Source organism: Miscanthus floridulus, chromosome 8 (assembly GCF_019320115.1).
Source record: "Miscanthus floridulus cultivar M001 chromosome 8, ASM1932011v1, whole genome shotgun sequence".
Classification (NCBI taxonomy): Eukaryota; Viridiplantae; Streptophyta; class Magnoliopsida; order Poales; family Poaceae; genus Miscanthus; species Miscanthus floridulus.
This window is the reverse complement of record NC_089587.1, coordinates 12,364,195-12,386,494: the sequence shown is the minus strand read 5'-3', so window position 1 is coordinate 12,386,494 and position 22,300 is coordinate 12,364,195. Positions and strand designations below refer to the sequence as shown.

The window sequence follows — 22,300 nt, the reverse complement described above, 5'->3', positions numbered from 1 at the left end:
TTTAGACTGTGAAAAAAATTCAGCTCGATGAATAGTAACATTTTCGTCTTATTTGATAAATATTGTCCAATCGTGGACCAACTAGGCTCAAAAGATTCATCTCGTGATTTCGAACTAAACTGTGCAATTAGTTATTTTTTTTACCTACATTTAATACTCCATGCAAGCGGCTAAAAATTGATGTGATGGAGAGAGTAAAAAAATTTGGAATTTGGATGGCATCTAAACAAGGCCTAAAAGCAGGAAAAAGATGGCTTTGGAAAGGAGAGGACAAGGATTAAAAGCAGCAAGTGGTGCCTAGCTCCATCCAGAATATAAGCACCATGTCTACATAGCCGGGTCGCCTATCCAAAGAGTTGCTGCACGTCTGCGAACATACAATCACCATGGTGATGCTCCTCATCAAGCCTCTCTTGCGCATGCTCGCCTTCTCCCTCATTTGCCTCGCCACAAACGCAGCCCATGGAGACGGAGCAAACGCTCCCCACATCCCCGAATCCGACCAGCTCGCGCTCATGTCATTCAAGTCCCTCGTGAGGAGTGACCCATTGCGAGCCCTAGCGTCGTGGGGCAACATGTCCATTCCCATGTGCCGGTGGCGCGGCGTGGCGTGTGGCTTGAGGGGACATCGCCGGGGCCATGTGGTGGCTCTGGACCTCCCCGAGCTCAACCTGACTGGCACCATCGCCCCTGCGCTGGGAAACCTCACTTACTTGAGGCGACTCAATCTTTCATCGAATGGCTTCCAAAGGATCCTGCCTCCGGAGCTGGGTAATATCCATGACCTTGAGACTCTGCAACTTACCTACAACTCCCTCTCTGGGCAGATTCCACCGTCACTCTCAAACTGTAGCCACCTGGTAGAAATTTCTCTCGACAGTAACAATTTCCATGGGGTAGTACCCAGTGAGTTCAGCTCTTTGCGTGATCTGCAGGTACTCAGTCTTGGCAAAAATTGGCTTACAGGAAGAATCCCTTCCACCATTGCCAGCCTTGTAAACCTGAAAAAACTAGTCCTAAGATATAACAACATGACAGGAGAAATCCCGACAGAGATAGGCAGCCTTGCCAACCTCAACGTGCTGAACCTGGGTGCAAATCAGTTCTCAGGAATGATCCCCGGATCACTGGGAAACCTCTCTGCGTTGATGAGTCTTTATGCTTTCAAAAATAGTTTTGAAGGAAGCATTCCACCACCACTACAAAACCTCTCGTCTCTTATTGTACTCGGATTGGGGGGAAACAAACTCCAAGGAACCATCCCTTCTTGGTTAGGCAACCTTTCTTCACTAGTATTCCTAGATCTTGAAGAAAATGGTCTAGTTGGTCAGATCCCAGAATCATTAGGAAATCTTGAGATGCTTGAACGCCTTTCTGTCTCAAGAAACAATCTTTCAGGTTCCATACCTGGTGCGCTTGGCAACCTCTATGCCCTCACTATACTTGATCTAGTGAACAATGAACTAGAAGGCCCTTTGCCCCCTTTTATGTTCAATAATCTTTCCTCTCTCGAAGTTCTAGATGTAGAGTACAACAACTTGAATGGGACTTTTCCACCTAATATTGGAAGAAACCTTCCGAAATTGAACTATTTTCTTGTATCAAACAATCTATTTCAAGGCATGCTCCCCGCATCCCTTTGCAACACCTCCATGCTTCAATATATTCTAACACTAGAAAACTTCCTATCGGGAACGATTCCAGAATGCTTAGGAGCTCACCAAAGGAGGCTGTCTGGAGTGTTAATTGCTTCGAATCAGTTTGAAGCAACAAATGACGCTGATTGGGGCTTCCTGGCTAGTCTGACCAATTGTAGCAACCTGGTTGCATTAGATGTTAGCGAGAATAATCTCCATGGCGTGCTGCCGGCTTCAATTGGTAATCTCTCAACACAGCTGGAGTATCTCAGCATGGCATACAACAATATAACTGGAACAATAACAGAAGGAATCGGTAACCTCATCAACTTGCAAACATTTTACATGCCTCATAACATTCTCATAGGTGCTATTCCGGCATCCCTCGGCAACCTCAATAAGTTGTCTGAATTATTTCTGTACAATAATGCCTTGTCTGGACCCATGCCAGTGACTCTTGGCAATCTTACACAACTTACTGAACTTCTCCTCAGTACAAATGCTATAAGTGGACCTATACCATCTAGTCTCAGCCATTGTCCTTTAGAAGTATTGGATCTTTCTCACAACAATCTTTCTGGTCCGACACCTAAAGAACTCTTTTCCATATCAACCTTGTCGAGTTTCATTAACATTTCTCATAATTCCTTATCTGGGTCTTTGCCATCAGAAGTTGGAAAACTAGAGAATCTGAACGGACTTGATTTATCTTATAATATGATTTCTGGTGAGATTCCATCCTCCATTGGTGAGTGTCAAAGCCTAGAATTTCTCAATTTGTCTGGAAACATCCTTCAGGGGACAATTCCACTGTCACTAGGAAATCTAAAGGGCCTTGTAGGGCTTGATTTTTCTCACAATAATTTGTCAGGGACCATTCCTGAGATCCTTGCCAGACTAACTGGCCTTTCTATATTGAATCTCGCATTCAATAAACTCCAAGGTGGAGTCCCAAGTGATGGGGTATTTCTCAACACAGCAACGATCTTAATCACTGGGAATGATGGTCTTTGTGGTGGTATCCCTCAACTGGGATTGCCACCTTGCCCCACCCAGACCACCAAGAAACCACATCGAAAACTTGTCATAACAGTCTCCGTATGCAGTGCACTTGCCTGCGTCACATTAGTATTTGCATTGTTTGCACTCCGACAAAGGAGCCGCCAGAAGACAAAAGCACACCTACAAAGGTCGGTCTTGAGTGAGCAATATGTGAGGGTTTCTTATGCTGAATTGGCTAATGCGACAAATGGTTTTGCATCTGAGAACCTCATAGGAGCTGGGAGCTTTGGATCAGTTTACAAAGGAACAATGAAAATCAATGATCAGCAAATGGTGATAGCTGTTAAGGTTCTCAACCTCATGCAGCGTGGTGCATCTCAAAGTTTTGTTGCAGAATGCGAGACTTTAAGATGTTCTCGACATCGGAACCTTGTAAAGATATTGACTATCTGTTCAAGCATTGATTTTCAGGGCCATGACTTCAAGGCCCTCGTGTATGAGTTTCTACCGAATGGAAATTTGGACCAATGGCTGCACAAACATATCATCGGAGATGGTGAACAAAAGACACTAGATCTGACTGCAAGATTAAATGTTGGAATTGACGTGGCATCCTCACTTGATTACCTTCACCAACATAAGCCAACGCCAATTATTCATTGTGATCTTAAGCCAAGTAATATTCTCCTGGACAGCTCCATGGTTGCTCGTGTGGGTGATTTTGGGCTTGCGAGGTTTCTACATCAAGATATAGGTACATCAAGTGGATGGGCATCAATGAGAGGATCAATTGGATATGCAGCTCCAGGTACCTTTCATTTGCTCTGTTCAAATATACTCCATAATGACGGCTTCAATCAAAGCTCAAGGCTTTCTTAGTGTCAACTTAGATATATATGTTGAGATCAGCAAAACTAACTTTTATAAAATTGGAAGATCTATACGTTCAATTTTTTTTTGAAGATATATCTTGAAATTATAAGGAACTACTTTAATACATTCTTGTATGTAGTGCTTTGGAAATGAATTTTATACAAAAAGTTTACTAGATGAGTATATCAGAATTCTTAGGATGTTATTTTTATCTAATTTGAAAGAAAATCTCATTTTGGTTTGTTTCAGAGTATGGACTGGGCAATGAAGTATCCACCCACGGTGATGTCTACAGCTATGGCATACTATTGCTGGAAATGTTTATTGGGAAAAGACCGACAGACAACGAATTTGTTGGAGCCATGGGCTCCACAAGTATGTTCAAATGGCACTACCAGACAGAGTGAGTACTATCATGGACCAACAGCTTCGGATGGAGATAGAAGATGGGGAACCAGCCACTTCAAACTCCATGCTGAGAATTTCTTGCATCAATTCGATTCTGCAAGTTGGGATTTCCTGTTCGGAGGAGATGCCCATGGATCGTGTTTCAATTGGAGATGCTCTGAAAGAGTTGCAAGCGATTAGAGATAAGTTTCAGAAGCTCCTCTGTAGTGAAGAAGCATCATCATCCCACTGAAGGGTTCTCCAGCTGCATCCATTAGGTGGTTTGTGCATTAGAGTGAGAATGAGATCGATTTGTGTGATTGCATGATATATTTTACTACTATTTTCAGGAAGCACCAATATTCTTCCAAAAAATAAAGTTGTAGTCCTTCTCTATTGTTGGTTTGAACTAAAGCGTTTGCGTGTTGATTATACCGATCTTAACAAGGCATATACCCTAAAGAGTTGGGTGCATAATTTTTTTTCACAAATCTTGTATGCATTTTTTTTCTTATTACAAATCTTGTGTGCACAATTTTGTTTCACTAGTATTGTGCAAAATTTTATTCTTAAAATCTTGTGCACATAATTTGGTTTTGTTTAATAAATGTTGTGACTGGGTGTGGTTGTGCCACCGCGCCCAGCTCGGCAGCTCGCCCTGCCGCTAGAGCGCCCTCGGGCATCAGGACTGCCAGAGTATATGATCTTCGGTGCAAGCTCCAAGCCCATATAAAAGTGAGATGCCGGATGGTCGCAGCATTCAGAAGAGCAGGCCCAGAAGAAAAACAACCATTCAGATCAGCGGTTGCATCCTGCACAAGTATTGACTGTGATCGATCATCCTTCCTGGCTGCGAGTCAAAGGGATGAAGTCTTGCTACCAGAAACGCCAGGCATTTATCAATGTAGCTGCGGCCAATTGTGACGATTCCTACATATGCGCTCATAAGCGTAAAAGATTCGTTCGTTATTTCCAACCCACAAACTGAAACTGCTAGTGGTGCAATTGCCCTACGGTTGCTTGCCTGATACACTTGGTGGTGCCGTTAGTTACAGGGGAAGAGCAGAAACTGAGCAGGCTGGATCCGCAGGTGGTACGACGAAGCTGGAGAGGACGTGCACGACCTCACGCATGGTGGGCCGTGCCTGGCTGCTCTCTCGGACGCACGATATGCTCACCCTGAAGAGGCGAGAGATCAGGCCGGCCGGCTCTGGCGGCAGCCGCGGGTCAGCCACGGCCAGGACTGCCGCCGTGTCCGTGGGTCTCGGCACGACGCTCCGCGCCCAGTGGACGAGGTCGATCTCGTCGCCGAAGTCGCCGAGCGGGCGGCGCCCCGTGATGAGTTCCAGCAGCACCACGCCGAAGCTGTACACGTCCGTCTTCTCGTCCACTCGCAGCGTGTACGCGTACTCTGCACGCACCACTCCGTGGCTGTCACTGTATGGCTATGGCAACGCAACAGTATGCCGAGCGGACGTCACGTTCTTAGTTCTTACCAGGAGCGATGTACCCGTACGTGCCGGCGACGACCGACACGGACTCCTCCGCCGCCACCGCCCTCGTGCCGCCGGAGCAGGACGCGCCGCGGCTGAGGAACTTGGCGAGGCCGAAGTCGGCGACGTGCGCCTCCATCGCCGAGTCCAGCAGGATGTTGTTGCACTTGACGTCGCGGTGCAGGATCCTCGGCGAGCACTCGTGGTGCAGGTAGCATAGCGCGCGCGCCGCCTCGTTGGCGATGCGGTGCCTGGCGGCCCAGCTCAGGAGGAGCACGCCGCTGTCGCCGTGCAGGACCGCGCCCAGCGACCCCATCGGCATGTACTCGTACAGGAGCAGGTTGGCCTCCGCGCTGGACGCGAAGCCGAGCAGCCGCACGACGTTGCGGTGCCGGATGCCACCGAGCGTGGTCACCTCGGCCCGGAAGCCGTGGTCACGGCGGCCGGGGCCGGGCAGGCGCTTGACGGCCACCTCCGTGCCGTCCCGCGTCACGCAGCGGTACACGGTGCCGGCACCTCCTCTTCCGATGACGTTCTCCTCCCTGAGGCACCGGAGCACGTCGTCCATTCCCAGCTCCAGGTTCTGGAACCGTGTCATCTTCCATGTCACAGGCCGCCGCTTCGCTGTCTCCCGCCACGCCCTGCGCCCCCACCTTATTGCGAGGCACACGACCACCGCCAAGGCGCTGGCGGTTGGCACAAGCCACAGCAACATCCTCGGCTTGAAACGCCGTGAACTCTGCAACGACATGGGGATGGGGCATGAAGCGGCAGTGATGTGCTCTACACAAAGGCCGTGGTTGCCTTCAAAGTCTGTCTTGTCTGAAACCGCGAACACCCCTTGAAGCTGTGGCAGCGAGACACGGCCGCTGAGGTCGTTGTAGGACACGTCCAGCTTCGAGAGGCTGATCATCTCACCGAGCTCCACCGGAAGCTCACCGGAGATTCTGTTCCTCGACAGGTTCAGCATTGTCAGAACCTTCAAGCTTGTGATCTCTTTCAGTATCTCGCCGGTGAGCTGGTTGCGACTGAGGTCTAGCACTGTCAGCGACTCGCAGTGGCTGAGCTGTCGTGGAACGCCGGCCGTGAGCGCATTGGCACTGGCGTTGAGCAAGGACAACTTCTTGAGATGGCCGATCTCCGGCGGCACGGGACCGGATAGATTGTTGGATGCAACTGACAAAAACCTTAGCCCAGCACTGGGAATCACCGTTGGGAGCTCTCCTGAGAGCAAATTGTTGCTCAGGTCCAACATGTCATTCATGGGGAGATCAAGAAGGCCAGCGGGAATGGAGCCACTGAGGAAGTTGTTGTTCAGGCGAACTCTGGCAAGGGTCTTGCAGTTACCGAGGTCTTCAGGGATTGGCCCAGAAAGCTTGTTCCGCATCAGGAAAAGAAACTGAAGCTGCCTCCCGGCGCAGAGGTAGGACGGTATGGTGCCGCTGAGCTGGTTGTCCGTGACATCCAGTTCCAGCAGCATGCCGTTCTTGCCTAGGTTGGCTGGGATCTCCCCGGTAAGGTTGTTTTGCCATGCATGGACGATTTCCAATTGAGGCAATTCCCCGACGAACTCCGGGATTACGCCTTGGAGTTTGTTCCCTGTTAGACTGAGTAGTTTCAGTCTAGTTAGACTGGCGAAGCTTGCCGGTATCTCGCCGGTAAGCTGGTTGAAAGAGAGATCCAGGAGCGTGAGGTTCTTGAGGCTACCGAGTTCAGCCGGGATTTCGCCGACCAAGTTGTTAGAGAATAAGGAGAGCAATTCGAGCTGAGTGAGGCGGCCGAGCTCCGGCGGGAAAGGTCCTGTGAGATTGCAGTTGCTCATTTCAAGCTGGATGAGGGCAGAAAGCTCGCCGAACTCCGGCGGGATGCCACCATGGAACGAGTTGTAGTGCCCCAGAAGGCCCAGATACATCCTCTTCACTCTCCTGAGCCTCGAGAGTGACGGCGGCACAAGGCCGGAAAGCCAGTTACCGTCGAGCCCGAGGAACTCGAGCCCGTTCATGTCACCGTACTCCTCGGGTATACCGCCTGAGAAGTGGTTCAAGCCAAGGTCCAGGTGCTGCATCCTTGCGTGCGACATGCCGAAAGGCGGGAGGGGACCGGTGAGGTTGTTGTCATAGACGTCGATGACCTCCACGGAGGGGAAGTACGGCGGTGCCGATCGAAATGGAAAGGAGCCGGAGATGTTGTTGATGGAGAGGTTGAGGTGGCGAAGGAGAGGCATCGAGGCGAGTGATGCGGGTATAACGCCTGACAGGAAGCACGAGGCGACGGTGAGGCTGGAGAGAGCATCCAGCAGCGAGATCTCCCTTGGAAGCACGCCGCCATGGAGAGGGACGCCGGTGAGGTTGATGGCGACTACGCGGTTGGAGGCGTCGCAGGTGATCTCGGAGAAGTTGCAATGGTTTGGCCGGGATGATATGCCGCCTGACGCCGATGTCTCGATGTCCCAGTCGGCAAGCAAAGGACTGTTGCTGGCGCTGCCAGAGAGTAGGGAGGACTTGAGCTTGGACAGAGCGTACAAGTCACTCTCCGGCGAGGTCCCCGCAGAGACGGCCGTCACGACGAGGAGTGCTAGCGCTAGGAGGCGGCGTCCTAGGCGTAGGCATGGATGGAGGTTGTGTGGCAGCGGAGCCATTGCGTGCCGCATGAGGTTAGGGATCGACCGAGGGCTGGTTTTGAGACTCGAGTGCATCAGTCACGTACTAATTACTCCTCGTCAACGATGAGTCATCGTTAGGAGCTTTAATTATTCCCCACCTGCACTGCACTATTGCTGGAATGCCTTGTAAGTACATTCTCTCTTTTAAATTTTTATAGCTTAGTTTTTTAGGGCAATCCCAGTGGTGTATTGATGATGGTTTCTATCTTCATTAAATGACTTGCCACGTAGACAAAACGTTGACATGGCAACGTAATTAATGAAAAAAGAGAGCAAAAATCCTAGAAATGGTTTCCTCATGAAGAAATCAGGTCTTCTCTTGACCTAATGCACCAAGAAACCATGAAATCGCCATTGGGGAGAAACCACTGGTTTTCAGGGGGCTCGTGCCGCACTCCCATTGGAGGAAGAAGATAGAGTTGTGAGAGAGAAAGAGAAAATAATTATTACTCATAGAAATCATGGGTTGGAAAGCAATACTTTTTTTAGTGCGGCATCCTATGTTATTGGAACTATTAGTTTCTTTCATTAGGATTGCTCTTAGTAGATTCGTTTGCACCAGCAGGCCTTGTGGTCTGAGTGGTCGTCTTATTAAACTCCTCACTCACTTCCATATTGTTTGTCTTCCGGTCTAAAGGGAATACAACTTTTGGATGACTGGAGTACGTAGCTTGCATCCACAAAAGAGACGCGTTTCCACTTTCCACTATCCATCGTAGCCTCGTAGTGGTTCCATTCGGTTTCTTTTATGACCGGAAAGTCACCTGGTCTTAGTCAATGTTAGACTTTGGATGACTCTGGTGCATGCCTCTTGCCTCATGCCTTTAGAGAAGAAAACAAGATAATCAAACACTACGATAAATCATCAATCTCAAGATCTATCGGATTAGCTATCTAGAGCTGTTCACAGAGATAACTATATATATAAACATGTATGTATGTGATGTCATTGTAGATTTGAAATTACCACTAATAACGTGAAAGCACTAGGCTAAACTGATACACAAACAATCATCTCCTTATAATAGAGAGTAAAGTCTGATTCACCACTTAAAGTTGTCGTTGAATTTGAAAGACTCTCTCGAACTACAATACCAAACAATATACAAACCTTAACTTTTAAATTCAGAAGTTAGAGAACTTAAAACGAATATTTGGTCATCTAAACGATCTCAGATAAAAAATTTATCAACTATAAAGTTGTATATCTTCGTGCGAACTATAGGTTTGGTATATACTATGTCAATATAAGAAGTCTTTAAAATATGCCGGTGAGGTTGATGGCGACTACGCGGTTGGAGGCGTTGCAGGTGATCTCGGAGAAGTTGCAATGGTTTGGTCGGGATGATATGCCGCCTGTCGGTGCAGAAAGTAACCAACTAGTGAATATTTGTAGTTTTGTCGTACGTTGTGATCGGAGGTGGCCTAGCACTCAATAACACAGGGTTTATACTGGTTCAGGCAACGTGCCCTATGTCCAGTTTGGGTTGGTCAGTGACTTTATTCCTGAGCCTAGGTGCTCGAAGTTTGCAGTGAGGTTACAAATGAGAAGGAGAAAGAAGGGGTGTACAAGAGGTCCGGTCGGCTCCGGTCGGAAGGGCTGAGAGCGACAGGAGCTACGATATGAGTTAAGTGTTCAAGCGTGTGCTTGAGGTCTGAACCCGGCGGTTCTGTGGTTGTGAGCTAGTGAACTTGATCGATGTTCGTTAACTAAAAAAGGGCTCTCCTCTGTTGGAGGGAGCGCATCCCCTTTTATAGATAAAGGGGATGGCTTTACAAGTGAGAGGGTGAGGGTACGTATGCTACTGAGCTTTGTTGCCCATGCCGATGGGTACAAGATAATGGTAGGCGCCTACAACACTGTTGATGTCACTGTAGAATGTCAGATGCATGTGGGAGGTCGTGTTGCCTTCTTCAGGAATGGTAGACGTCGGTACCTGCAAATATTGTTTGATGCCTAGAGGCATGTGAGGAGTTTCACCACGTTCACCTGGTACGGTAAATCCCGATGCCCATAACACTATCGATGCCCAGAGGCATGTGGGGGGGGGCTCACCGTATGGGAGTTAACGGCGCCCACAATACTGTAGAGGGAGATGTCAGTGCCTATAATACTGTTTGTGTCAGGGTGGTTGCAGAGTACTGTTCCTGCAGGCGTACAGGGTATGGTCCCTGGTATCGTGGTTTAACTTGCGCGCCCTAGCTTGCTTTCTTCATTCGTCCCCTAGTCCTTCCCGAGCGGGCATCCCCGGTCGGATGGCCCTAGTCGGCTCTGGTCGCGCCAGTCAGAGAAGAGCGGTGAGCAGGGTTCCTGCGAACCCCGGTCAGAGACGCGGGGTTGGAGTCGGAAGTAGTGTTTGGGCCAGGCCTTCCAATCAGAGAGGCCGTCCGGAGGTGGCTGGAGTCCGAAGTGAGCGCTCCGGTCGGAGAGGTGGGCCGAAGTAGTCGACGAGCGGGCGCCGTTCCTCTTCGGCCAGACCTTTCGGTCGGTGACTGGACCGCCCTTCCAGCCTATCATTTTAGATTCTTAGACCGGCCCATGAGTTACATGCTGTCGGCTCAGGCTGAGCCTTGCCGTGGAAGCCGGTCCCCGAGGGACCCTGGGTTTATGAACCCGACAGGAGCCCCCGAGCCCCCGGGTGATTCGGGCAGAATCGTCCGAGGGATTTTTGTCTTGCCGACAGGTGCGCGCGAGCGCTCCCACGGGTGTAGCCCCCCGAGCCCCCAGGCGGTTCGGGCAGAACCGTCTGGGGGGTTTTCTGTGTTGTCAGTGGGGGAGGTTTTTTGTTTTTGTCCGTGGGTGCTCGCGAGTGCACCCGCGGGTGTAGCCCCCGAGCCCCTAGGCGGTTCGGGCAGAACCGTCTAGGGGATGTTCATTTTAGTGGATGTGTGTGCGTGTTCTTAGTTTGAGATGAAGTTTTGTTGACCAAGGCGTCGTTGTGCAGCCGAGGCAGTTAGGCGCGAGGATTGGATTGAGACAGAACTTACTGATCCTGGCGTCGATGCGCGCCGTGGGATCGGGCGAGGAAGTTAGTTTGGACGAGATAGAGCTCACTGATCCTGGCGTCGATGCGTGCCGCGGGATCGAGATCGGGTGAGTCGGAGTCGCGGGGCGAGATCAGGGTCACGGACCCAGGTGCTTGGAGCATAGTCGGAAGCATAGCCGGATGGGGCGAGATCAGGGTCGCATACCCAGGTTTTTTGGAGCGCAGTCGGAGTGTAGCCGAATGGGGCGAGATCAGGGTCGTAGACCCGGGTTTTTTGGAGCGTAGTCGGAAGCGTAGCCGGATGGGGCGAGATCGGGGTCACAGACCCGGGTTTTTTGGAGCGCAGTCGGAAGGGGCGAGTTCATGGTTGCAGACCCAGGCTTTTTGTGTCTTGAGCCCCTGAGCCCTATTGGGCCTTAGTAGGGGTCGGTGTGAGTTGTGTGCATTACCCCATCCTCGGTTCCTCACAACTAGAGGGGCTGAGTTTTGTCGCTTGTCCCGATCGCTCGGGCTCAAGTGACGCGCTCGCTGGGTAAGGAGGCTGTGACTTACAAGATGTCAAAGGGAAACCATTGTGGAAGTTCTTCGGTAAAGGGCTTTAAGCAAGTAGGGGTAGCTGATACTATGGCAAGGATTTACGAAGAGCAACGCCTTACGATGTTCATGGCCAATTGGTCAGCATCTAGCAAGAAAATGGATGCATCGTCATGGCTTATGACTTTCGAACCCTTTTAACGGGTATGATCGAGCAGAATCTGGGTCTATCATTCATGATGGGGTCGGCATAGCCCTCTTGTGACATTCCACTACTCCTTTACCTGCAACCCGGTAGATGCCTGGTCTCTCCCAATGAAGATCTCATTTTGGGTTTTTCTAGGTCTGGCCTAGGGAAGCGGGGAGCCACCCACGTGCGGTGGTGCTTTGGTTCCTATGCCCGGCGTGCGGTAGTGGTTGGTCGTGCGGTAGTGGTGGGCCATGCCCAGGCCATGTCCTGTCCGATTAGGAGCCGTTTTATTGGGCAGGGCACGTCTCATCGGTCAGGGCATGTGTCATCGGTCAGGGTGCATCTCATCTGCATTAAATGGGAAAGAGGGAGAGAGTTTCTCGCTCCATCGTTTTGCCTTCCCTGATCGGCGTGCCCTTCCCTAACTGTTGTTCCCTTTTCCTTAAGTAGGAGAAGGGAGAGGGTTTTCGCCCCGTTCTTTTGCCTGTTCCTCATCTACCGCCGCCTTTCCTCTTTCTTCTTGTCGTGAGCGTTCCTAAGAGCCATGGTGGTTTCTAGGAAAGAAAGGGGAGGGTGCGAGGGAGAAGAAAAGAACTCACCAATCCTTCTGCAATCCTGGAGCGAAATGTTGGACTAGAAGTCGCCCACCGTGAGGGAGTCAGTGTTGAAGGCCTTCGCTGGGAAGGGGCTTCTGCCGCCAAAGGAGGTGGCACACTAGAGGGTTCCCAGGAGGGAGGAGTTCCCGCAACCTCGGCCTGACGAGGTGGTTTCCTTTCTCACCTTCCATGAGCGTGGGTTAGGGTACCCCGCGCACTGGTTCCTACGTGGGCTCCTCAATGAGTGAGGTCTAGAGCTGCAGCACCTTAATCCAACGGGGTGCTGCACATTGCCGGTTTCGTCACCGTCTATGAGGCTTTCCTCTGGATGGAGCCGCACGTGGATTTCTTCCGGTGGCTCTTCTCCGAGAGAGCCTTGATGGTGGGGAACCTGGCCGAGATCGCACCGGTGGGGGGTTTGCCCTACAAAGGAAGCCGAGCACAGGAGCTCGTATCCCGCGTACCTCCCCTGCGACTCCAACTGAGGGTGGCATGGGGAGTGGTTTTACATCAAGAATCCGACGGCGGCGCCGTTCCTGCCGTTCACCGGCGAGAGGCCAGAGAAGCGGGACAGCTGGTCCTGGTGTTGCACCCATAATGAGAAGCATAAGGTGGGGGTCATCGAGGAGGAGCTCCAGAAGCTCGTGAAGCGCGGCCTTGATGGGGTGCGGGTGTTCCACACCCTGTACCATCGCCGAGTCACGCCATTGACGGAGAGGACGTGGCCAATGTGGTTGTATAGCGGCCCGTTGGACCTGAACCACGCGTCGCCGGAGGATCTGCCTGACGACGAGGTCTGGAGTCGCCTTGGCCGGGTGCTGCAGCTGAAGCCCAAAGAGAGGGTCGAAGGGAGGCCCATGCCGTTCAACTCCTCGATCGTGTCTAGCCTGGTATGCTTCCTTCTCTTTAGTCCACACTTCTTCCTCTGCTTTTCCTATTTTTTGATTGGGAGCCACATGTTCCGTAGGGGCTTGGAAACTACAAGTCCTGGCTACACCTTCCCAAGGGTCCAGAGGGCGTGGCTAGGTAGGCCACTCAGAAGGAGGAGGTAGACGCGAGGAAGAAGAAGAAGGTCGAGGTGGCCCACCAGAAGTACAAGAAGGAGAAGGAGGTTGCCTGGCATGTGAAGGCCGGGGAGAGAAAGAGCAACATCGAGTTCGAGCTCGAGTCAGAGGATCCCATGGATGTGGACGACATGGTTTTCTCCGAGGAGGAGGAAAGTCGAGAGGTCATTGTGACATCGGTGGAGTGTCGCGGCCCCATGGCGACGTCCGCTGGTGATGAGCAGGAGGCCGCACGGTGGCTTCCATGTCGAGGAAGAATGCGGTGAGCATGGACGCTATCGGCGAACAGGCGGTAAAGCAGACGCGGTCACCGCGCCCTTTGGCGGCGGCGTCGGTCCCGTCGTCGCCTGTGGCGGACGTGGCCGAGCAAGCCGGGCGGTCTAAGGAGCAGACTAGCGCCCAAACATCGCGTGACTCACAGCCAGAGGATGCCCCGCCCCCTACTCTGGTCGGGGAGTCCCGAGTCTAGGGTCGAGGCGACCCATAGGTCGGGAAGGAGCCGGTTAGGACGACTCTGCTCCCAGGCAAAGTGGGGGGCGCAAGTTGTAGCCCGGGAGCGGCCTGTGCCCTATAGGCCCATCGCCGCTGGGTCTTGCCTTTAGAGTCGTACCGCTCACCACCTGATACATTTTTCTTTGTTTCTTTTCAATCTTTTGATGTTGAGTCTTTTTAGAGTGTGACTTACCCACACCCTCTGTTAGTGGCCGGGCGATGACAGGGTTGAGCATCGCCCCAACTCCCGTGCAGGAGGCATGGAGGCCCACCCTACAGCATGTCATGGTGAGCGGCGGGGGGAACAGGGTGGCGGCGGCGAGCCCTTCCCTTCCTGGGGCGGCTGCGGCTATAGTGACGACGGCGGTGGCGGCATTGGTGGTGATTCCAGCGGAGGTTGTGTCGGAAGTAACCCACGTGGCCCCTCCTCCACCGGCCATGCCCAAAGAGGAGAGGGAGACCAAGCTCCCTACCTCATCGGGCGGAGGGCTGCATGGCTCACCCTCGTGGTCGGAGCTAAAGGCGCCAGGGAAAGCACGGTCGGGACGGAGTTGGAATGCCCGGTGGCGGTCCGCACAACTGAGGTGGTGGACATCCCGTCTGATGATGAGGCGGATGATATGGTGGAGCCGCCAGTGTCGTCACGGGAGCTGGCGGTAGTCCAGTCAGAGGCTGGGCCCTATGATAGGCTATTGGAGGGTGACCTGGAGTGGCCCTACCCTGAGGACCCAGCGAAGGTGCGGTTCGTCCTACGAAATTTCTAGGAGTGTTAGCTCTGGGACATCCTTGGGGAGCAATGGCACGCCATGGTGTCCGAACTCGCCAACCTATCCATGAAGCTCGGAGACATCTAGGAGCAGGTTAAGTCCACTCAACAGTTAGTTGAGGTCGACCTATAGCTCGCCGTAGAGGTGAGTTTCGCGTGCTTGTCCTTGACCTCTGAATCTTTTGTTGGTTGCCTTAGCATGCTTGTTTTTCGTAGAGTCTGAAGGGGATGTCGTCCCGCAAGTCCCGCTTTCTCTGAATGGAGCACGCCCAGACGACTGAGCTTGAGCATCAGCTAGCGTTCGCTTGTCGTGAGTCCTAGGATCGGGCGACTGAGGCGACCGTGGCGTGGGCGGAAGGGTAGCATGCAGCCGAGCGAGCGACTGCCGCCGAGCAAGGGCTCGAGGCGGTGAAGGCCCACAAGGTGGAGACTGAGGCGGGGTTGAGGACATCCCTGGCGGAGACCGAGGTGGCACTCTAGAAATCCCTAGAGACCCTTGAGTTGGAGCGGAGCGTCTTGGCGTCGGAGTGGACTGCCCTAGAGTCAGCACGGAAGGCCCTAGAGGCGGAGTAGAGGGCCCTGGAGGTGGAGCAGAAGGCCCGGTCGAAGGCGGACCAAGAGGTGCTCGCGCTTTGGGGCCGGGTGATGGGGACGGAGGACGCAAGCACCTGGCTACGCGAGCAGGTGGCCCGGTAGGCAGAGGATCTCTCCACCCTTGAGAACTTTCGCGTCGGTACGTACCTTTTCTGTTTCTTGTTGTGTTGGTTTTTCCTTCAGCCTGTTTCTGAGCTTGTCGCTCTTCTTTCAGAGTTGGGTGGAAGGGTGAAGATGCTGGAGCAGGACCTAGAGACAATCAAGGTGACCTTCAGCCGACATGCGAAGGAGCTGGCCAAGTCCCGTGAAGAGCGACATGCTCTCGAGGGGGGTCTCGACCAAATCCACAACGTTGCCTAGCTCATTGTCTCAAAAGTCTTTGGGTCGGCGCCAAGCACTAGCGCGCCTGCTGTCCAGCTGGCGGAGGTCCCGGATGCGGTCTAGGACCTTATTAGGAGCGGCCTGTTCTACAGAGCGTCGGGGGTGCTGACTTCGGTGGCGACGCACCACCCGAACCTGGACTTCGCTTCCATCTACAGTGGGTATGCCGAAGGCTTGAGCATGGAGGACATCCAATCGATCAGGGAGAGCTTGCTGCCACACGTAAGGTCAGTGGCAGAGCAAGTCTCTGCCCAGTGGGTGATCAATGTCCATCGTGAAGACATGGCCAGAAGCATGCATGGGGAGGACGCTACCCAGCCTGTGGATGGCACGGAGCCTGGGTCGGAGGTGAACGTCGCCGCGGCTTCGACCGAGCTGAATGCCGTGCCGCCGGGGAGTGAGCAGCCCGCGCCCTCGTCGGTCGCATCGACAGTAGATGCCGCTGGGCTGGTCCAATAGCTTGTAAAATATAAGTAATTTAGTCAACGTAAAAGTATAAGTTTATAGGGGAGCCCCTGTGTAAACATTCATGTGTGCTTAATGACTACAGTAAGTTTTGTTTTCTGTGATGGAGTTGCTCTGTTCGGGGGAGCCTGTTCCATTTCGTTCCTTAGTTTTCCCTTAGCATAATTTTGTTTTTTATTCTTTCTTTCTTGTACCTGCCCATTTGTCTCGTAGGCCGTGACCTTGGGAGCCTGGGGCATGGCCCGCGAGGCCTGGCTGCTCATAACCATAGGGAAAGGCGGGGTGCGATCGGTTGGAATATTTTTAAAGCAAAGCTACGTAAGGCAGATTAAAGAAACAAACTATCCCTTTGGTTGGGTAGGAAGGAATTTCACCATATGATAGTAAAGAAAATAGGAAGGTAGTCATTAAGCATAGTGACAGTAGTGTACCCTAGTGAAGCTCCCGAGCGCCCCGGGCCAAAAAAGTGTTTGGGTCGGGGTGCTTTTATAGGAGCATACACTAAGTGAACAATGGTAAGACTGAAGCTTAGGGGAAAAACGACATAGCTATTCCAAGCGTTCGGAGAGAAGGTCGTCGTTGTCATCCTTCGGTCGGTAGGCATCTGGTCGGATCACTTCGTCCTTCAGTCATTCGGATCCTTGCCCGCTATGCCCCCTTTCTTGGTCGCTGCTTCTTTGCCTTTTTCTTCCTTTGGCCTGCCGGCCTGCCGCAGAAGGTGCTTGAGGAGCTGGCAGTCCTTGTAGAGGTGTTTTACGGGGTAGTCGTGGTTGGTGCATAGGCTCTCCATGAGCTTGTGGAAGTGGCCAGGAGGGCCCTGCTGGGGCTGCGTGCCCGCATGATCAGCCATGGTGACCAACGCGGAGTTGGCCGGTCGGCGGCGATTCTTTCTATTCTTTTCCCCCCTCTGCATGGAGGGGCCCTCGTCCTGATCTCGGTGCTTGGCCTTGCCCTTGCCCCGGCCTCCGTCGGAGTGCGGTGGGAGCGATGTTTGTTGGGGGTTTTGGACAAAGGTCCGCGGTCCCGGGCCATCAGGACCGGGACTCCGGTCACTGCTGCGTGTGTCTCAGTTCGGTCCGAGTCACGCGTATACAGGCGGTCGGTGCAGAGCGGTCATCAAGTCAAGACGAGGTGCCAATGTGGCCTCCTGTGCCATGCTCGGTGATTGCAGCGGCGATCGGGTGGAGCGACCCATCTGTCGTGTCCTCGTTCCCCTGATGGGGAGCGAGGCCATGAGTCGGCGTCGCGATACGGAGCACTCTGCTTGTTGAATGGTGGCGATCTCCACTAGTGCCCGGAGGTTCTGGTGGATCGCCTATTCATGAGGGTCGTTCGGCTTGGACAGGCTGCGTAGAAGCATTGCCACGGTGGTGATGTTCTGACCGGCCTGAGCGAACTGTGGGGGATTGATCCCCCTATCCATGGTGTTGTGCCAAACCTGACGGGCGTGACCCCGGGCGCCGCTCGCCTGTCTATGTGCATAGGGCGCAGTGTGGTGCACCGAGCACGCTGGCACAGTTGGTGGCTAGTGCAGCCACTGTTGTCGTAGTGCCTTGCCGTGCTCCCATGTGAGCTCGGGGGTCTCCGCACAAGAGTCTGGTGAGGTGCAAGTCTGTGAGGACTCTGCTTCTACCGGCGGGTGTCCCAGAGCGTCCGCCATTGTGCACTCCCGAGACAGACGGTGGCTAGGCGCCATGTCGCCGATGCTGGAGCCGTCACTCTTGCCATCATCATCCATGAGGTCGAGGAAACAGGTGGGAGCATAGCTCGCCATTCCCATGAATTCGGATGTGAGAGGGGGCGGCGCTGGCATCCTTCGAAGCCCCTGGGCGTATGTGTCCGTGGAAGACACGAGGCCATAGGGGAACCGGTCGTACGGCCGTCGCATCGGGGACAACAGGGTTCCTCTGGGTAATCGGTGGAAGATAGAGAATAGTAAGTAAATAACAGCATGTACATTACTCACAACAGGGTTTGAGCAGAGAGTTTGCTCGGAAAGAAGCGTAGATGCTGTGTCGTCAAAGTGATGCGTCTCGGAGTTGATGGAGGGCGCCCCTCCGATGGGTGCTGGGACGTGAGCCTCCTCGCGGAGGTGTAGTACGTCGAGTTGATCGGTGACGAAGTCCAGGCTTCCAAAGAGGAAGGCCTGGGATGGCTCGAAGACAGGTGGAGCCCGCATGCCAGCCGGTGAGATTGCGGGAAACTCTAGTGAGCCAAAGCGAATCGTATCGCCCGAGCCCGCCACGGCGAGGGTGGTGGAAAAGTGGGTCATCCGATGACCAAAAAGTGTTGAACGTATAACGTCTTCCCCACGGACGGCGCCAACTGTTGGTGCAGAAAGTGACCAACTAGTGAATATTTGTAGTTTTGCCGTACGTTGTGATAGGAGGTGGCCTAGCACTCAATGACACAAGGTTTATACTAGTTCAGTCAACGTGCCCTACGTCCAGTTTGAGTCGGTCAGTGACTTTATTCCTTAGCACAGGTGATCAAAGTTTATAGTGGGGTTACAAACGAGAAGGAGAAAGAAGGGGTGTACAAGAGGTCTAGTCGGCTCCGGTCGGAAGGGACGAGAGCGACAGGAGCTACGCTATGAGTTAAGTGTTCAAGCGTGTGCTTGAGGTCCAAACCCGACAGTTATGTGGTTGTGAGCTAGTGAACTTGATCGGTGTTCGTTAACTAAAAAAGGGCTCTCCTCTGTTGGAGGGAGCACATCCCCTTTTATAGATAAAGGGATGACTTTACAAGTGAGAGGGTGAGGGTACATATGCTACTGAGCTTTGTTGCTGATGCCGACGGGTACAAGATAATGGTAGGCGCCTATAACACTGTTGATGTCACTGTAGAATGTTAAATACATGTGGGAGGTCGTGTTGCCTTCTTTAGGAATGGTAGACATCGGTACCTACAAATTCTATTTGATGCCTAGAGGCATGTGAGGAGTTTCACCATGTTCACCTGGTACGGTAAATCCTAGCGCCCACAACACTATCGATGCCCAGAGGCATGTGGGGGGGAGGGCTCACCATATGGGAGTTAACGACGCCCACAATACTGTAGAGGGAGATGTCGGCGCCTACAATATTGTTTGTGTCAGGATGGTTGCAGAGTACTGTTCCTACAGGCGTATAGGGTATGGTCCCTGGTATCATGGTTTAACTTGCGCGCCCTGACTTGCTTTCTCCATTTGTCCCCTGGTCCTTCCTGAGCGGGCATCCCCAGTCGGATGGCCCTAGTCAGCTCTAGTTGCACCAGTCAGAGAAGAGCGGTGAGCAGGGTTCCTGTGAACCCCGGTCGAAGACGTGGGGTCGGAGTCGGAAGTAGTGTTTGGGCCAGGCCTTCCGATCGGAGAGGTCGTCCAAAGGTGGCTGGAGTCCGAAGCGAGCGCTCCGGTCGGAGAGGTGGGCCGAAGTAGTCGACGAGCGGACATCGTTCCTCTTCAGCCAGACCTTCCGGTCAGTGACTAGACCGCCCTTCTGGCCTATTGTTTTAGACTCTTGGGCCGGCCTATGAGTTACGTGTTGTCGGCTTGGGCCGAGCCTTGTCGTGGAAGCCGGTCCCAGAGGGACCCCGAGTTTATGAACCCGACATCGCCTGACACCGATGTCTCAATGTCCTAGTCGGCAAGCAAAGGACTGTTGCTGGCGCTGCCAGAGAGTAGGGAGGACTTGAGCTTGGATAGAGCATACAAGTCACTCTCTGGCAAGGTCCCCGCAGAGACGGCTGTCACGACGAGGAGTGCTAGCGCTAGGAGGCGGTGTCGTAGGTGTAGGCATGGATGGAGGTTGTGTGGCAGCGAAGCCATTGCGTGCCGCATGAGGTTAGGAATCGACCGAGGGCTGGTTGAGACTCGAGTGCATCAGTCACGTACTAATTACTCCTCGTCAACGATGAGTCATCATTAGGAGCTTTACACTACTGGAAACGGGATCTTTGCCGAGTGCAAAATTCTTTGCCGAGTGTCAAAAATTAGGCACTCGGCAAAGACCTTCTTTGCCGAGTGTCGCACTCGGCAAAGAATTGCACTCGACAAAGAGTTCTTTGCCGAGTGCTGGACACTCGGCAAAAAAGGCTCTCAGCAAAGGACTTCTTTACCGAGTGCCAGGCTCTCAGCAAAAGCACGGCACTCGGCATAGGCTGCCCCGCGTAACGGTGTTCGGCCATGTCCTTCTTTATCGAGTGCCTGCTGTTAGGCACTCGGCAAAGAAGTTTTTTTTTAAAATTTCTTTACCGGGTGTCCTAGATCTGGCACTCGGTAAAGATTTTTTTTGGAAAATACTTTGCCGAGTGCCCCTGATCTGACACTCGACAAAGGTTTTTTTTTAAAAAAAATTCTTTGCCGAGTGTCCCAGATCTGGCACTCGGCAAAGATTTTTTTTGGAAAATACTTTGCCGAGTGCCCCTGACACGACGCTCGACAAAGAATTTTTTTTTTGAAATGTCTTTGTCGAGTGCCCCTGTGAAAGCACTCGGCAAAGAGGATTTTTTTTAAAAAAATTGAAAACCCTCTTTGCCAAGTGCCTTATTCTTGGCACTCGGCAAAGACCCCCTTTGCCGAGTGTCATGCCCCGGTACTCGGCAAAGATTTTTTTTACCTCCAAATTATTTGTGCAGTCATTTTAAGGTACCAGGAACTTCTAGTTAGAATTTGGGGATTTCTTGTGACTTTTGGATATATTTAGTTACTTTATTTCGTTTACTTGAATTTTTTCAAAAAATATAAATTTGAACTGCACGTGGTACGAATAATGGAATTTAATGATTCAAAAAATGATAGTCATGTTAGCGAGTATAGTGTGAGGCCGTATCCAGGAACAGACCCGAAATTTCGGACAACTTGTTCACGAAACATGACCGCGAACTTGCGTGCGAAGTGTTTTTAAATTCTATAAAAAGCAAACGAAGTCCAAAAATCATGAAACTTGTTGAGATGTCGTGATATCGTATGTGGAGGTATGATAAAAATTTGATAATGTTTGGTGCACGTTGTCACGTACGATGCTTATAAACCAGGATATCTCCACATGTGATATCTGATACACATGTAAAGATGTCCTGGTTTGTAAGCATCGTACGTGGCAAGGTGCACGAAATCTTCTAAAATTTTTATCATAGCCTCCACATACGATATCACGACATCTCAACAAGTTTCATGATTTTTGGACTTCGTTTGCATTTTATAGAATTTAAAAACAATTCGTCCGCAAGTTCGTGGTCATGTTTCGTGAATAAGATGTTCGAAATTTCGGGTCCGTTCCTGGATACAACCTCACACTACACTCAATACCATGAATATTATTTTTTGAATCATTAAATTCTATTATTCGATGCACGTGCAGTTCAAATTTGCATTTTTTGAAAAAATTCAATTAAATAAAATAAATTAACTAAATATAGCAAACAGTTTGGGAAATGTACCAAATTTCGATATGGAGTACCAAGTATTGTAAGAGGACTACAAAAAAAGTTTGGAGGTCAAAATACAAAAAAATATATGGTTTGCCGAGTGTCAAAAATGACACTCGGCAAAGGAGCCTCTTTGCCGAGTGTCAAGAGAAGACACTCGGCAAAGATTTTTAATTTTTTTAAAAAACCCCTCTTTGCCGAGTGTCAGTCCGGTTGGTACTCGGTAAAGAATTTTAAAAAATTAAAAAATACTTTGCTGAGTGCCAGATCGGGGGCACTCGACAAAGATTTTTTTTTAAAAAAAATCATCTTTGCCGAGTGCCAGACCAGGTGGCACTCGGCAAAGAATTAAAAAAAATAAAAAATGTTTGCCGAGTGCCAGATCGGAGGCACTCGGCAAAGTGGGGATTTAAGTCCATCGGCTGGGCCGGCCCACACACACCGCACACACCACACGCACGCGCCAGCGCCGCAGCCGCCAGACGCTGTCAAGGGGTTCTTAAGTTCAATGGTAGTGATATTAGTCTCAAAAATTGGAAATTTGATATAATATGGTTTCACATGGTAGTGATGAAACTCATCAATCCTTAATAGGAGGAGCAATGAAGAAGATGAAACCCCCTGCATTCAGGATAAAAAATCGTGTCAAGTAGCCCCTCTGAAACAACTCTTGTTTCTCCTTTCAGGTAGATGACGTGAAAACCAAAGGAAAAGATGCACTGCAGCCACGAGCTGATATGATTAAAGAACAAATAGCTCCATTGAGAAGCT

The 22,300-nt window shown here is 51.7% G+C and overlaps 1 protein-coding gene and 1 pseudogene across 1 annotated transcript; one reads left to right on the top strand and one right to left on the bottom strand.

Moving 5' to 3' along the window:
- The first annotated feature begins 386 nt into the window (after positions 1–386).
- LOC136471114 (receptor kinase-like protein Xa21) lies at positions 387–4,307 on the top strand (annotated as a pseudogene).
- A 550-nt stretch (positions 4,308–4,857) lies between these two features.
- LOC136471112 (leucine-rich repeat receptor-like kinase protein THICK TASSEL DWARF1) lies at positions 4,858–7,575 on the bottom strand. The gene is made up of 2 exons (XM_066468840.1): positions 5,396–7,575; positions 4,858–5,310 (listed from the first exon to the last, which is right to left on the bottom strand). Exons 1-2 carry the CDS (start codon positions 7,470–7,472, stop codon positions 4,949–4,951), a joined length of 2,439 nt encoding a protein of 812 aa, XP_066324937.1. The 5' UTR covers positions 7,473–7,575; the 3' UTR covers positions 4,858–4,948.
- Positions 7,576–22,300: the final 14,725 nt, after the last annotated feature.